Source organism: Amblyraja radiata, chromosome 11 (assembly GCF_010909765.2).
Source record: "Amblyraja radiata isolate CabotCenter1 chromosome 11, sAmbRad1.1.pri, whole genome shotgun sequence".
NCBI lineage: Eukaryota > Metazoa > Chordata > Chondrichthyes > Rajiformes > Rajidae > Amblyraja > Amblyraja radiata.
Genome location: NC_045966.1, coordinates 24431191 through 24448252, shown reverse-complemented (window position 1 = coordinate 24448252; position 17062 = coordinate 24431191). Strand labels below are relative to the sequence as shown.

At 41.6% G+C, this 17062-nt stretch overlaps 1 protein-coding gene across 5 annotated transcripts in view; it reads left to right on the top strand.

The window, feature by feature from the left end:
- Window positions 1–17062, top strand: part of cplx2 (complexin 2) — a 260458-nt gene that overhangs the window by 232784 nt on the left and 10612 nt on the right. For all 5 annotated transcript variants that reach the window (XM_033029560.1, XM_033029556.1, XM_033029558.1 and 2 more), the window contains exon 3: window positions 1018–1193. In XM_033029560.1, coding sequence (XP_032885451.1) covers window positions 1018–1193 — 176 coding nt within the window. The remainder of the gene's footprint in view (window positions 1–1017; window positions 1194–17062) is intronic.

The following is a 17062-nucleotide window of genomic DNA, read 5'->3' as shown; positions in this document are numbered from 1 at the left end:
AGTAAATTTGTCCAGTTTTTCTTTCACTGAAAAATAATGTTATTTAAAAAATATTTTTACGCAATGATATTACAAATAAATCCCCAGGTTACTGCAGTTTGATAATAAGATGTCTGCTTTCTGACAATATATACCAACATCCAGGATCAGACTAAACCTTTGCCTCAAATGGCTCACTCACAGGAGAGCTATTTTTTGGTACATTGCAAGTTGTTAAGTTCTTGAATGACCTGACACAAAAATAGTGGTAAAAGAAAATTCCGTAGTGACTTTCAGAAGAAGATTTGATACGTATGCTTGTCTCTGGTGAAGAATGGTGGTTCCACTGTGACAAATGGGAAACATGCCATTGTTGAAGCAGGATTGAAACAAAATGTCAAATGTCAAAGATGGTGGATCTGAAAGAAAGATATACAACTTTGAGTGGATTAGCCTCCAGACACTAGCAAATGTCATCTTAATTTGCTGTGTGAAGAAGGGAAGTGGAGCACACCTACCAAGGACCCCACATTGCTACCTATGCAAGCAAGCCCTCAGTCCAATCTTCATTCCAGAATCAAGAAACAAACAAATGTTTCATTGTCATACAGTATGTTCCAAAACCGAACAATGAAATTCTTACTCTCAGTGCAACATTTTCAGAAAGACACAGTTGATAGTTCAGCCACCTTATCAAAGATCATTTTTGCCCAAACACAATGTCTGTGTTTATGTTAAACTATATCCCTATAAGTACTGGTGCTTTACTGGACTTTATCCCTCGCCAACTGTAACATAACAAATCTATCTGACAATAATTTAGCTGTGACACAAACTTTTTCAAAATAGCATAAGTGCTTCCATTGTTAAGTGTGGCCTAATCCATCTCCAGACTCCTATAGAACCACATCAAGAGATTATGCGCAGTTAGGATTTTTTAGTCATATCTGACATGTGCAAAATATAAAACAAAATAAAGGAATGGTTTTATTCTTAGCATTCTCCATGACTATAATATAATGTCATTACTTCACCCAGGGGCCACCAAAGACATGGGGAAGATGCTGGGGGGTGATGAGGAGAAAGACCCAGATGCACAGAAGAAGGAAGACGAAAGACAAGAGGCCCTTAATCAACAGGAAGATGAACGTAAGCAAAAGCATATTAGAATGGAAGCGGAAAGGGAAAAAGTACGACAACAGATACGAGACAAGGTAAACAGACGTAACTCCCCTATTAACCTCATCTGTCTAATCTGTTCTCAATTATGTTTGTAATCTTTATGAATGACCGTTTAAATGGTTATTACAGAAGAAAGCACAATTTAATGGAGATGTAACTAGGAAAATGGTCAAGGGAGAGCCAGTGGATGTAGTGTACCTGGACTTTCAGAAAGCATTTGATAAGGTCCCACATAGGAGATTAGTGGGCAATATTAGGGCACATGGTATTGGGGGTAAGGTGCTGACATGGATAGAGAAGTGGTTGGCAGACAGGAAACAAAGAGTAGGGATTAACGGGCCCCTTTCAGAATGGCAGGCAGTGACTAGTGGGGTACCACAAGGCTTGGTGCTGGGACAGCAGCTATTTACAATATATATCAATGATTTAGATGAAGGAATTCAAAGTAACATTAGCAAATTTGCAGATGACACAAAGCTGGGTGGCAGTGTGAACTGTGAGGAGGATGCTATGAGAATGCAGGGTGACTTGGACAGGTTGGGGGAGTGGGCAGATGCATGGCAGATGAAGTTTAATGCGGATAAATGTGAGGTTATCCACTTTGGTATCAAAAACAGGAAGGCAGATTACTATCTAAATGGCGACAAGTTGGGAAAGGGGAAATACAACAGGATCTGGGGGTCCTTGTACACCAGTCTATGAAAGTAAGCATGCAGGTACAGCAGGCAGTGAAGAAAGCGAATGGCATGTTGGCCTTTATAACAAGAGGAATCGAATATAGGTGCAAAGAGGTCCTTCTGCAGTTGTACAGAGCCTTAGTGAGACCACACCTGGAGTATTGTGTGCAGTTTTGGTCCCCTAATTTGAGGAAGGACATTCTTGCTATTGAGGGAGTGCAGCGTAGGTTTACAAGTTTAATTCCCGGGATGGTGGGACTGTCATATGCTGAGAGAATGGAGCAGCTGGGCTTGTACACTCTGGAGTTTAGAAGGATAAGAGGGAATCTCATTGAAACATATAAGATTGTTAAGGGCTTGGACACGCTAGAGGCAGGAAACATGTTCCCGATGTTAGGGGAGTCCAGAACCAGGGGCCACAGTTCAAGAATAAGGAGTAAGCCATTTAGAACGGAGACGAGGAAACACTTTTTCTCACAGAGAGTGGTGAGTCTGTGGAATTCGATGCCTCAGAGGGCGGTGGAGGCAGGTTCTCTGGATGCTTTCAAGAGAGAGCTAGATAGGGCTCTTAAAAATAACGAAGTCAGGGGATATGGGGAGAAGGCAGGAACGGGGTACTGATTGGGGATGATCAGCCATGATCACATTGAATGGTGGTGCTGGCTCGAAGGGCCAAATGGTCTACTCCTGCACCTATTGTCCATTGTCTAATTGTTCTGCCAATAAACCTGTTTATTTAAAATTTTCAACAAAATATGAAATCCAAATGTAAACTTCAGTATAACAATTGACATGTAAGGTTTCAGTATTGAAGCAATCCTTTGGTTCTGGTCGCAGGGATTACCTGTTCTTAGACACAAAAAGCTGGAGTAACTCAGCACGACAGGCAGCATCTCTAGAGAAAAGGAATAGGTGATGTTTCGGGTCGAGAACCTTCTTCAGACTAACTGACAGACTAACCCTTCTCAGTCTGAAGAAGGGTCTCGACCCGAAACGTGACCTATTCCTTTTCTCCAGAGATGCTGTCTGACCCACTGAGTTACTCCAGATTTTTGTGTGTATCTTTGGTTTAAACCAGCATCTGCTGCTCCTTCCTACATATTACCTATTATTATCTGGTTCAATGAACAGGATAGCGCCTTAATGACGTGGTGCATATTAAATGTTTATACAAGGCAGCATTATTTTCCCAACACTTTTCTTAGACTTTTTCACCACAATGTGACCCTCCAATGTAGCATGAAAGAGAGAGAGCACAGAAACTGGCACTGCTGGTCACTGAGCTCACACTGATTTTCAACCACCCATTTACATTAATACTACATTAATCCGATTTTTTCCCATACATTCTGATCACCTTGCAGGGAGGAAATAAAGCTAATTGACTGAACCAATTTGAAATTGTTCAACCTTCTGTAACTGCACTCTAGAACCAATGTAATTTGTACCTTAGTAGTTGAAATGAGTAAGAAGGAACTGCAAATGCTGTTTTATGCCGAAGAGAGACACAAAATGCTGGAGTAACTCAGCATCTCGGGAATAGATGAGGTTTTGGGTCAGAACCCTTCTTCAAACTGAAAGATAGATGTGGGGAGGGGGAATCGTGGAGGTGCCCTACCCTAGACACCTTACTAATTCCAGTGTTCGCATCCTTGTATCCCTGCTGTTAGCACTTCTTCCCCAGCTAATAATGTGCCAATATGGACTTCACCTTTCCTGAGGTCACCTGTTGTCGGCCCTGATATCGCCTCCAGGATTTCACTCACACTCCCTCTCACCTCTATCTTTCAGGTTCTAAACCAAAATGTCACCTATTCCTTTCCTCCAGAGATGCTGCCTAATGGGCCTGTCCCACTTAGGTGATTTTTTGGGCGACTACAGGCGACTGCCACAAAAGTTTCAACATGTTGAAATATTGTCGTGACAGTGGCGACAATTTTTGCTGGCGTAGGTTGTCGTAGATTGTCGTAGGTGGATATAGGTGCTGTCGAAGGTTGTCAGAGGTGGTTGTAGGTGCTGTCGTAGGTTGTCGCCTGGTGTCTTCCATTAAAACTAGTCCCTGGGAGTCGCCTAAAGTCGCCTAGGTGGGACAGGCCCATTACCCACTGAGTTACTCCAGCATTTGTGTCTTTCCTCAGTAGTCGAGCTGCACTATGTAGATAACTTACAGGATTGTACATGCACAGAGGCTGAGTTTCAAGACATCATTGACTTGGTCATTGAAGGATATTAGAGCATGCACCTGCTACTCATCATTTGAAGGACAAAAGTCCTCTTCCATCCTGCTCGCACAGCTCTACACTATCCTCTAACAATAATGATTCATGGCAAAATCAAGGAAAGGATGAACCACTTCCCATGTCACAGGAAGGCACCTCTCAGCAAGGCAGACATTAATGATGAAATTCACCATTACCTTCAATACAACTTCAGCTTAGCTTTTGATAGCTTAAGAAAAAACATATTAGAAGGTCAACTCCTCAAGACTATGCACAAATTCAAGGTCTTCCTCGTAGCAATGATCCCTGCTCTCCTGCAGGTTTTTTGAGACATGGACTACCTACATTAGGAATCTTAATAAACAGTAATGATACACTACCACCAAATCGTTCAAATTCACTGGACGACAACTTAACCAATATCAGTGTTCTCTCCCAGGCCAGCATACCCAGGAACAAACCCCTTGATGTACAGTGGCTTGCAAAAGTATTCATACCCCTTGAACTTTTCCACATTTTGTCACGTTACAACCACAAACGTAAATGTATTTTATTGGGATTTTATGTGATAGACCAACACAAAGTGGCACATAATTGTGAAGTGGAAGGAAAATGACACATGGTTTTCAAATTGTTTTACAAATAAAAAACTGAAAAGTGTGGCGTGCAAAAGTATTCAGCCCCCTTTACTCTGATACCCCTAAATAAAATCCAGTGCAACCAATTGCCTTCAGAAGTCACCTAATTAGTAAATAGAGTCCACTTGTGTGTAATCTAATCTCAGTATAAATACAGCTGTTCTGTGAAGGCCTCAGAGGTTTGTTAGAGAACATTAGTGAACAAACAGCATCATGAAGCCCAAGGAACACACCAGACAGGTCAGGGATAAAGTTGTGGAGAAGTTTAAAGCAGGGTTAGGTTATAAAAAAATATCCCAAGCTTTGAACATCTCACGAAGCACTGTTCAATCCATCATCCGAAAATGGAAAGAGTATGGCACAACTGCAAACCTACCAAGACATGGCCGTCCACCTAAACTGACAGGCCGGGCAAGGAGAGCATTGATCAGAGAAGCAGCCAAGAGGCCCATGGTAACTCTGGAGGAGCTGCAGAGATCCACAGCTCAGGTGGGAGAATCTGTCTACAGGACAACTATTAGTCGTGCACGCCACAAATCGGGCCTTTATGGAAGAGTGGCAAGAAGAAAGCCATTGTTGAAAAAAAACCATAAGAAGTCCCGTTTGCAGTTTGCCACAAGCCATGTGGGGGACACAGCAAACATGTTGAGGAAGGTGCTCTGGTCAGATGAGACCAAAATTTAAGTTTTTGGCCTAAATGCAAAAAGCTATGTGTGGCGGAAAACTAACACTGCACATCACCCTGAACACACCATCCCCACTGTGAAACATGGTGGTGGCAGCATCATGCTGTGGGGATGCTTTTCTTCAGCAGGGACAGGGAAGCTGGTCAGAGTTGATGGAAAGATGGATGGAGCCAAATACAGGGCAATCTTGTAAGAAAACCTGTTAGAGTCTGCAAAATACTTGAGACTGGGGCGGAGGTTCACCTTCCAGCAGGACAACGACCCTAAACATACAGCCAAGGCTACAATGGAATGGTTTAGATCAAAGCATATTCATGTGTTAGAATGGCCCAGTCAAAGTCCAGACCTAAATCCAATTGAGAATCTCTGGCAAGACTTGAAAATTGCTGTTCACAGACGCTCTCCATCCAATTTGACTGAGCTTGAGCTATTTTGCAAAGAAGAATGGGCAAAAATTTCAGTCTCTAGATGTGCAAAGCTGGTAGAGACATACCCCAAAACACTTGCAGCTGTAATTGCAGCGAAAGGTGGTTCTACAAAGTATTGACTCAGGGGGGCTGAATACTTTTGCACGCCACACTTTTCAGTTTTTTATTTGTAAAACAATTTGAAAACCATGTATCATTTTCCTTCCACTTCACAATTATGCACCACTTTGTGTTGGTCTATCACATAAAAACCTAATAAAATACATTTACGTTTGTGGTTGTAACGTGACAAAATGTGGAAAAGTTCAAGCGGTATGAATACTTTTGCAAGCCACTGTACTTGGTCAATTCTGTGGGGCAGGCTTTAATGTCATTCATGAGCTTGAGACCAAACTCCCAAATTGAACACTTTATTCAAGAACTGTCATGGGTACAAACGACCAAGCAGGCGGAGGGAAAGATTCAGTGACATGTTCAAAGCCGTTGATTCCTCATGGTGTTTGTGCCATGATCACTCAAGGTTTAGAAGGAGATTGTGTGATTCTTTCAAATCCATGCAAAGGGAGTACACAGGCTCTGTGCATAAGTAACAAGAGTTAATCACCTCAAACCCCTTACCCCCCCCCCCCCCATTCTATTGTACACCTGTTACCCCATCGATGGAAGAGTCCGCAGTTCCCACGTTCACCTGATCACTCATCTACAAACTTAGAAAACCAAAATGAAGGGAAGTCATCCTTGATCGTGAGAAACTGTCCAAGATAAAGAAGGGAAGATTGTATTTTAACTTTTTGGTAGTTTATACTCAATATGTAATAGCAGTCAGTGCAGAAAGAGTGGGAATGCAAATCATTTCCTAAGCTAACAGATTTATTTTTCACTAGACCAATTGGGACCCATTGGGTCCCTGTCACATGGGAGGCCTGGTCCCCCAACGCAACCCGTTCCCCAACGCAATATTCCACCACTAACCCATAGCCCCCACGGGAGGCGTGGTCCCCCAACTCAACCTGCTCCCCAACGTAAGATTCCACCACTCCCCTGCCTCCCCCAGCATTGGACTTTAAAAAAAATCCAATTGGACTTCCCCTGCCTGCCGCAGCACTTCTAATTACAATACCAATTCACCCTACCCTCCTGCTTCTTCTTCTTCTTCTTCTTATCGAGTCCACACACAAGATTAGGTTGTTCAGCCATAGCTGAACACTCTTCTCGGCATCTGCACAATGGTGTCTGTCTTGCGCTTCTTGTGCGTCTTGTGCGTGGTGGTGGAAAGATTGGTTGAAACAGGGCCGCGACGTGAACGCTCTTTCCTTGACCCCCCCCCCCCCCCCTCCTGCTGAACCACTTGCTCCCAGCAACTGGAGTAAGTGTTGTATGATGGCAACATTGTTGCAAATGTCAGGTGGAGGACTGTGATGGTGGAAGCACAGAGTGTTCCTGTATTGCAACTTTGTATCAAAGTTTGTTGGAAGCTGGCAGGAAGGATTTTAACAGTAAAAATCTTGTTAAAGTTAGCTTTTTTTAAACCTTGAAATGTCAATAACGTGAAATATAACATCAAATCTGAAGGAAACATTACATCGATGATGGGAAAAAGCTGAGTAAGGTTCTGAAAAAATGTTCACGCTATTGTGTACTGTTTTGGCGAAAATACAATCACACATACACACACACATAAAAACAAGATGAGACTTTTATAAGTTTATTGATTAAGTGTCCACATTGTGCACGGTGAGTAATGCTAGCGGTAATAAGTTGATGAACTATTATAGAAGATCATGGGAATTTTCATTACTTTACCCAGAGATAAAAAGAGTGAAACAATAACATAAACAGGAATGTCACAATTTTCTTGCATAATTTGAATGGAAATGGGCTTTGTACAAAGTATCAAGATGACAAACAAGGGCAGTAAATTGGCAACACAATTTACACTCACATTTCATTTTCATTGGAAACCAAACTTCATCCCCATTAACATTTGCATTAAAAAGGCAAAAAAAATAGCTTCAAGTTGCTTGACTTTTCATGTGTAGTTATGATTTCAGCATGATAAAATGAGCACACACGCATGCTGGGTGTGCGAATTGCGTCAGGTGCCACATCGATGAAATATACTGTGTAAGAAGGTTGTTACATTAATCAATACAATATTGATTGAATCCCAGGTCTGCCATTTTGGAGTTCAGTGCTTCAACAATAAACCTTTTAATCTTCTTATTGAGTCCACATCACAAGATTAGAAATAGTTCAGCCAGAGCTGAACCCACTTCTCGGCATCTGCATACAATTGCGCTTCTTGTGCTTAGTGAATGCTATTTCCTTGACGCCACCCTTTTAATAATGATAACTGAACTTATACTGTGCTTTCTTGAGTATTTATGTGTCAAAGACTGTGACACAAGATGAAGGAACATCAACTTTAATTATTACTTCAACGCTTCTGACATTTGTCCAGTGGCGGGTATAATTCTTGAATGAAGCGAGAGATTTCTGCATTTCCTTAAGGACTTCCTCATTGAAATTAGACATTTGCTGCAACTGCACCTGCAAACACCTGTGATATATATATGAACAGTTAAAACAATCTCCCTTAAATAATGTAGAATGAGATTGCTTTGTTAATAACATGGAGTTTAACTCCCTTGGAAAGCAATCTTCATTAAAGGATTTGATGATGATTGAATGACCTGCAATGTTAATGCACTTTCCAAGGGTAGACAGAACACATCCAGTTAAAGATTTAGCAATCGTTTCACATTGTGTTTCCTGTCAAAAAATAATAATTCTGGCCCCCCCGAATGCTATTTGTAGAAGAACAAAAACAGTTTTCTTTGTGTAGGGCTATACTGAAGTTTCAGTGCTGTGTTCCCTATTGATTTGTTCCAATTTCTTGCAGTTGTCAGCATGTAGCCCAGGTGATCTTTACAGCTAGGTTATAAAGAACGTACTGCAAGGTGAGCAAAGCGCTTCCACCTATTGGGGACTGTGGTCACTGTATGAATCGATGCTGCCATAAGGGAGTAGGTTTAAAGAATGCCTCCAGAAAGTCAGAAGGATGTGGACAGGCTGGTGAGACGTAGTGCCTGAAGGATACATGTTCTTTGTACAAGGAAGCTTAAGACCTGGTGTTCTTGGAAGTACATTGCTGTAAAAGCCTGAATTCATTCTAAGAATATCTTTACACTGGGGAAGCCGTTCGGAATGCCCGCGCATTCTCTGCCTGCTCTCCTTGAGCATGTAGTTTGGATAACTTCCTTAATGCAAGCATGAGATGTGTGGAGATCAGTATTCTGAAGCTGAGAATAACCATGGGCAGGTGCAGAAAATTGCAGTCACATTTGAGGCTATCTTTGAGACAACAGATCTCAATGAGAACAGCAAATGTAAAGGGATCTTCATTGCTAAGTGTTGGCCCTTTAAATCATATGGATTTAATGGAAACAGGATTAATAACATTTGATTGTTCTGCAAATATTAAGAAATTTAATTTTTTTAAAGATCAATGAGTTTTGTGTGACTCATTGTACAGCTGGAGAAAAGTATTAATGGAAATGGAAATCCTGTTGAAAAATTAAGAGATAAATGGTCAAGTAAGTGCTAAGACAGCCAGAAATGTGCACAAAATTGTTCTATTCCAGGTTAAACATCTACTGCCATTTTTTAAGTTGTGTCAATGTGACTAACTGTGCCAAACTGTCTAAGTGAAACTGATCTTCTTTGAAAAAACATCAAGTTTCTAATTAAGTAATTCAAGTTACTCAAAAGCCTGCATTAATATTGATTAAGGAGTTGTGAAACTATTCTGTAAACCAGTTATATCAAAAGAATAGAGAAAACAATTGTGTTCTCTCAGACTTTCATTGATACTAATGGCAAGAGAACCTGACTATGACCTTTAAAATTGCCAACTTCTGATGACATCTGCAGGAATATGTTTATGGTCATTGGTCATTAGGTCTGTACTTGTCTTCTACGCATCATTCTTCTCACTACACACCATTAACATTGCAGAGGAGTTACCATGTCTTCATGAGTAACCCCTGCTGGATCTACATTGTAGATGTCAATGTATGTTGCCTAAATTAAGCGCTGGGACTTGACCCCACTTGCGTAAATTGTAGCATTGAAGTGTCTGCATCCTGAGGGAACCCTGTTTAACTTGAATCATAAGTTACAGGGGTCAAAGCACCAGGTTAGGGCATTTATAAATTGCTTGAGGCAATCTTCACACAGCTTTAATGGTGAATTTTAAAGTGCACTAGTTCCATTTCCACCCAGTTTTGACAATGCTTTTCTTCCTGAAACTTTGACTCTCTTTCACTTTCCACAGATGTTGCCTGATCCATGTCTAGCATTTTCTGTTGTCATCAACCTTTTTAATGTAGCTCCACACCCACATGCTTGACCCCACGTCAACAAAATTAAATTATTGTTGATCCCAGGGTGGCAAAATTGCCTTCCAGGATGCTTCCTGCTAATTGTTTTGTAGTATCAATGTTTTTAATAGGTATCCCTCATAGGCAAGATTCTTTTCCAGAGTTCATATCCGGTGCAGTGTCTTTTTAAGGTGGAAGGGAGTTAATCCCTATCTGTACTTGATTAGAAAACAGATTTGATTGCATCCGATTGATAAAATAAGATTGCAATGAAAAAATAGAGGAGCCGCAAAGATGTGTCAGAAACAGAATCTCCACTATTAAAATCAGTACTGCACCCATTCTTCAGGATGTAGGCTGCTTCCTCAGTCAGTACTCCAGTTATGCATCCCTGCATACTATGACGTTTTGCACCATGTTCCTCACCTTCTTTAGAGAAAAGAACTAGGGAGTGGGACTTGCTGAACTATTCTTACACAGAGTCGGTATGTACTTGATGAGCCAAATTATCCCCTTCCATGCTGCAATCTTTCACTGATTCTGTGATTTCATTATGTCACTTGATGTTTCAGTCTCGCGTTCAATGCTGGGTCCCGTCAGACCCGGCAAAGTTGAGATAACCGGTGGTCGGCTTTTGGTACGATTTGCTCTCCAAAAGATGAAGTGAAGCATGAAATTAAATTTTCTTTTCTTTTCAAAGCTGGCAAAATGTCTGGGAATTGGAAGAACCCTGTGTATAAAATGATGAGAAATATAGTCGACAATCAGAAATTTTTACCCAAGGCCGGAATGTCAAACATTAAAGAAAATACCTATAAGATGAATTGAACAAAGTTTAAAAGAGATGTATGAGCAAGTTATTTACACTGAGAGTGGTTGGTGTCTAGAATGTGCTGCAAGGGTTGGTGGTTGAGGCAGATACAATATGGGGCATTTAAGAGGCTTTTAGGCAGGCATATAGATATGCAAAGAATGGAAAGATATGGATCACATGCAGGCAGAGGAAATTAGTTTAAAATAGTGTCATATTTGGCACGGACATTGTCGACTGAGGGCCCTTTCCTGTGCTGTACTATTCTATGTTCTATGTTTCCTACCAGTTCTGACATTTCCAGCTGGAGTCACGATGATTCAGATGAGCTCCTTAAAGATAGTCGGTGCCAAGATCTGAAAAAGTGCGAAGAAGTATTAAAAATAAATAATCAAGGCAATTCAGATAAAATAAAAACTTGAAATGGACAGTAGGTACTAGAGCATGAATCACAAACAATTTAAAAACAATTTAATATATTTTCCATCTCTGAAAATGTTTTGTGAAAGGTTATCAGGTAGAGTCAGCTTCCCGATCTGAATATATCACAGGAGCCTTACGGTTCCACAGGCAGCAAGGCATGTGTGTGCAGGATCTCTTTGTGCTTTTATCACAAATCCTACTCACTGAGTGGGTGAGCGTGCAAGTGATTGAAATCAATTTTCTGTCCCATAATTTTGGGACTGAAATGACAACTGTTCAGTTGCCCACTGTGTGCAGGCGTACCTTTCCTAAATTGGTATATTGGAAACTAAAACTGCTTACCATATGTAATGAGCATAGTGGAGGAAAAAAACAGCTGAAACTCTCCAAAATTGTCAACCTACATGGCCAAAGTGTTTTATGTTGGTCTTCAACCAGGTGGTTATCAGACACTGCAGTGCACGAGTCAGCTCATTTCAAGCGTTGACATCTGTGCATTACAATGGGTATGTCATAGAATCATACATCATGAAAACAGGCCCTTCGGCCCAAGTCGTCCATGCATCTAAACTAGTTCCATTTGCCCGCATTTGCCCCTTTTCCCGCCAACCCTTATGTATCCATGTGACTTTTGAATGCTGTTATATTACTTACCTCAACTATCTCCAAAGACAACTTATTCTGTTCAGCCACCACCCTCTGAGTGAAAAAGTTGTCCCTCAGGTTTCTATTCAATCTTTCCCGTTTCAGCTTAAACTGTTGTCCTCTGCTTCTTAATTCCCTTACTCTGGGTAAACAACTGTGCATTCAACCTATTCCCCTCATGGTTTTATATACCTCTATAAGATCACCCCTCAGCTTTCTGCATTCTGAGGAATAGTCCAAGCCAGCCTAACCTTTACCTTCCAGACCCTCAAATCCTGGCAACATCTTAAATCTTCTCTGCATTTTTTACAGATTAATGGCATCTCTATTGAAGCTGTTAGTTAAGCTAATATAAGTGTTCACAGGTGAAATATTGCACTGGAATGTTTGTAAGGTATCAATAAATTAACTATTATTAACTTTGCATTGCATGAAGCCTGCTCATAGACATCTTGGCTACCATTATTAAAGTAATTTTTACAGTACTTTTTTCACAGAAAAAAAGTTTTAAGCAATTTTATTACAAATAAATCCCCAGCTTAATGTAGTTGATAATTAGATGTCACTGTTTTCAGAAATATGACACAAGATTTCAGGTTCAGACTAACATTTTGGATGTGTTGTCCAGCTGTGTGCAACACACTCACAGGAGATTTTTTTGGGGGAAATTGCATGTTGTTAAGATCTTGAATGACCTGACACCAACAGTGATAAAATAAAATTCAGTAGTAAATTTCAGAAGGAAATTTGTTGCATTTATTTAAAAAAGAGAATATTACTAGTTTTTTGGATGTTCCTCTGTGACCAACAGAGACAGAACAGCCAATATCAGAGCAATGAAAATTGGGTAGAATTCTTCCAATTCTGGTAGAGTACAGAATTGGAGGAATACAGAGATTTAAGGATTGAGGATTGCGGAGTTGCAAGTGATGATGTAAGGTTATAGGTGATTAGATGTCAATGGTTTAAGTTTATTTGTATATAGTAAGGTATCCCTGAAGATATAATGAAAATGCTGGAAGAATGATTTGTAAATAAATTCTACTCTGAAACACACTTGAAACTTACAAGGTGGTGCCTCATAAAAATATATAGGTTGTAGCGGCACCAAACGTGGTGAACAAACAGTTGCAGGTAGGGACTCCACCCACCATCGCCGATGTCTTCGTAGACAGGCTGCGCTATCACCAGGGAATCCTTCACAACTGGCCGAGGCTCCACCCCGCTGCTGGGCTGACCACAGCCCAACCGGACAGGCAGCCAGCGCCCGGGGATCTTCGGGGTCCGTGCCAGTGAGGTGCAAAAGGCAGCCGCCCCAGGTAGGTCTGCTCAATTGGGAGGCTAGACCTTGAGCAACGGCCGGCGGGGAATGGGCGTGCCTGCTCTCTCCCCACTCCCGGGGCTGGCGGGCAGGTGGCGGTGATGCTGGGGGCTGCTAAACTCGCAACTACTGCAGCAGTTGGTGGGGGAGTGGCAGCTGGTGGGAGAACGATGGCAGCTGCAGCCTCTCAGCGCTGGTGGGCAGCAGCTGGTGGGGGAGTGGCGGCTGGTGGGGGAGTGGCGGCTGGTGGGGGAGTGGCGGCTGGTGGGGGAGTGACGGTAGCCGCGGCCTCTCAGCCCTGGTGGTCGGCTCCGGGCGGACCATGCGGGAGAGATTGGCGGCCGTCAAACAAGGCCCAAACTGCGGCCATCGACCCGGGCAGCCTGGGCTGCTGAGACCAGTCACAGGGGGAGGTTGAGGTGGTCACCGGCAGCATACATTACGGTAGGGCCGGGTTGGCAGCAGCGTCCTTCAGCAGGACTGGACTGTCGGCTGCAGACATCAGGTCTCCCGAGGCTGCATGCATCGGGAGAAATCCAAAATCCCAATTTGGATCGTCGCGGGTCACCAATGTAGCGGCACCAAACGCGGTGAACATACAGTTGTTTAATTCAGACATTACATGGTTGATGTACATGTAAGTTTGGTTCTCTAACATATAGTCATTGCTGCTGCAGCTGAGCGAGGGTGTTGCCTCGACCTCAGCTACCTGTCGACTCCTGATCTCAAGGTGAGATCCACTTATATAGCAAGACACTCCCCTAAACCCATGACGTCACATGACAGCCCTCGTAACCACTGACGAGGGTTCGACTGTAAGTGGCCTGACCATAAGCTGACGCCACAAGGTCACCATTTTAAGTGGCAGTTGCTCAAACAGAACATAAGCACTTGCTGTTCTTATTCCCGACTATTCGTGTAGCATTTGTAATTTTGTATTGAAACTGAATGTTTCTTGATCATGGAAACATACTAAGAATTGTAACGTTAGTAAGCTACCATCTCCTATGCTCGGGATTGTATACCTCTATTTTATTCTTGGCAGGGTTGATTTTGAAGTGCCTACATTTATCAACTGGAGACAGAAGAGAACCTGCCATTCACTTCAATCAATCAATCAATCAATCAATCAATCAATCAATCAATCAATCAATCAATCAATCAATCAATCAATCAATCAATCAATCAATCAATCAATCAATCAAACAGTTTTATTCATCACATACACATATAAGTGCAGTGAAATGAATTTGACAGAAAAACAAGACAAAAATCCAGATGCTGGAAATCAGAAATAAAGCAAGTACCAATGTTGTGGTGTGAACTGGGAATAAGGCCTCTCATGGAAATCTACAGCTTTCAATCTTTATGGAAAGGCCCTGAGCCATGCCACCCCCACCATATCAAATACTGGGTTAACCAGAGTCTGCACTGATCTCGGTTTTTACTGAACAAACTATTTTGCCGCCAGAAGGCTGCTTAAAGAAGGGTAGCATTTCTGAAAAACCATAGGTTGTGTTGCCTTCTATGCACAATTCCTTCAAATAAATTCTCTTAAGACCAGCTGGTTTTTGATAGTTTCTTTTATACAATATTAATTTCAGAAAATAGTCTGAGGAACCCATCAATAAAACTGTGATTAAAAAACGTCTATCATCTCAGAACGAAAACTAAAATTCTAAAACATGTAAGCAACCTTGTTGAATTGTGTACAATACCATGGATATGTTCCATTATCCATTCACCTTATAAATGGTGTTATGCCTGATATATATCAATAGGACAATGAAGAAGGATCTCGACCCAAAACGTTGCCTATTCCTTCGCTCCATAGATGCTGCCTCACCCACTGAGTTTCTTCAGCATTTTTGTCTATCTTACATTAATAGGACTAACAGTTATGTCTAGGATGACCTTTATGATCCTGCCATTAAGATATCAGGAATATTGCTTTTGTTAAAATGTGTGAGTTAAAATGCATGGCAGAACTGTTTATAGATCTATTTTACTTTGGAACAGATACTTCTTTTTGCAGAATTAAAAATATATACAAAACAAAAATTGTACAAAAACTCTACAGCCAATCAAAGTGTCAATACATTTATTAGCGTCATACTCAATAGTGTTCACACCTGTCTTTAAACAAAACACCATTGCTACTCGTGCTCCCCTGAGGTGATATCTCTTCCTTTGATTGAGTGGTGTCCCCAGTCAAATCAATTTTCAGCAGCGGAAGAACCATATCCTGTGGTCCTCCCCCACAAAGCCTTGGTGTTGGTTGCACCAAGCTTCAGCGAGTCCCTCAACATGTACTACTGCAGTTTGAAATGGGCCAGTCGGCAACTTTGGGACAGATTTGACATGTGAGATCTTCAAAGAGGAGTGAACAGCTGTTCTTGGATGACTGCGGTTCAGATCATTTAACAGCAACAAGCCAAAATTCTCATATCTCTTCATGCACATGACTTCCTGGTGGCTGGAGACACCATCAGAAATGTTTCTTCATTGATTTTTCACTTTAATTAACTACTCTTAACAGTTAACGATGGGGAAAAGCTTCATCTTATAGTGCATGTTATTGGTACTGAATTTAGCACTATATTTGAAAACAAGATCCCAGATTCGGATGAAAATAAATTGATACACATTTATATTTTTATTGAACCATTTTTATTGAACCATGCGGTGCTAGCTCGAAGGGCCGAATGGCCTATTCCTGCACCTGTTGTCTATTGCCATGGTTGATCCCCTAACCGAATGATAATGGTAGAGTAAGGGCTATGCCAAGCCATGAGGTTAAAGATTGCGATGATTTTATTTTATTTCTCATTCTTCTGAATATAAGGGGCAGCACAGTGGTGCAATTGTAGAGTTGCTGACACAGCACCAGCTACCTGGGTTCAATTCTAATTAAGGGTGCTCTGTGTATGGAGTTTGCATGTTCTCCCTGTGACCCTGTGAGATTTCTCTGGGGTGTTCCAGTTTCCTCCCACATTCCAAAGACGTGCAGTTTTGGAAGTTAATTTGCTTCTGTAAATTATCCCCAGTGTGTATGGTAGAATTAGTGTCTGGGGGATTGCTGATCGGTGCAGACTCAGTGGGCTGAAGGACCCCTTTCCATTCGGTACAGGAACAGCTTGGGTTCTTGAACCAACCTGCAGAACCTTAAAGATAGACACAAAATGCTAGAGTAACTCAGCGGGTCAGGCAATATCTCTGGAGAAAAAGGATGGCTGACATTTTGGGTCGGAGCCCTTCAGTCTGAAGAAAGGTTCAACCCGAAATGACACCCATCCTTTTTCTCCAAAGATGCTGCCTGATCTGCTGAGTTACTCCAGCACTTTATGCCTATCTTTGGTATAAACCAGCCTCTGCAGTGTCTTCCAGCACTGCAGAACTTTAATCCTACCTTGTCAACAGAAGATTTTGGACCACCGCTTGTACTACCATGGACATGTTTTTTAACTGTGTTTTGGACTGATGTCTTGTTTTTGAGTACTTTTCTTTTCACTGCCTTGTATAATTTATGTATCATTTATATTTTGTGTGTTGTCTGAATCTATGTGACTGTGATGTTGCTGCCTGATCTTCTGAGTTACTCCAGCACTATGTGTTTTGGTGCGGATTTTCACTGTACCTGTACTTCACTGTAACTTGTGCATTTCATAATA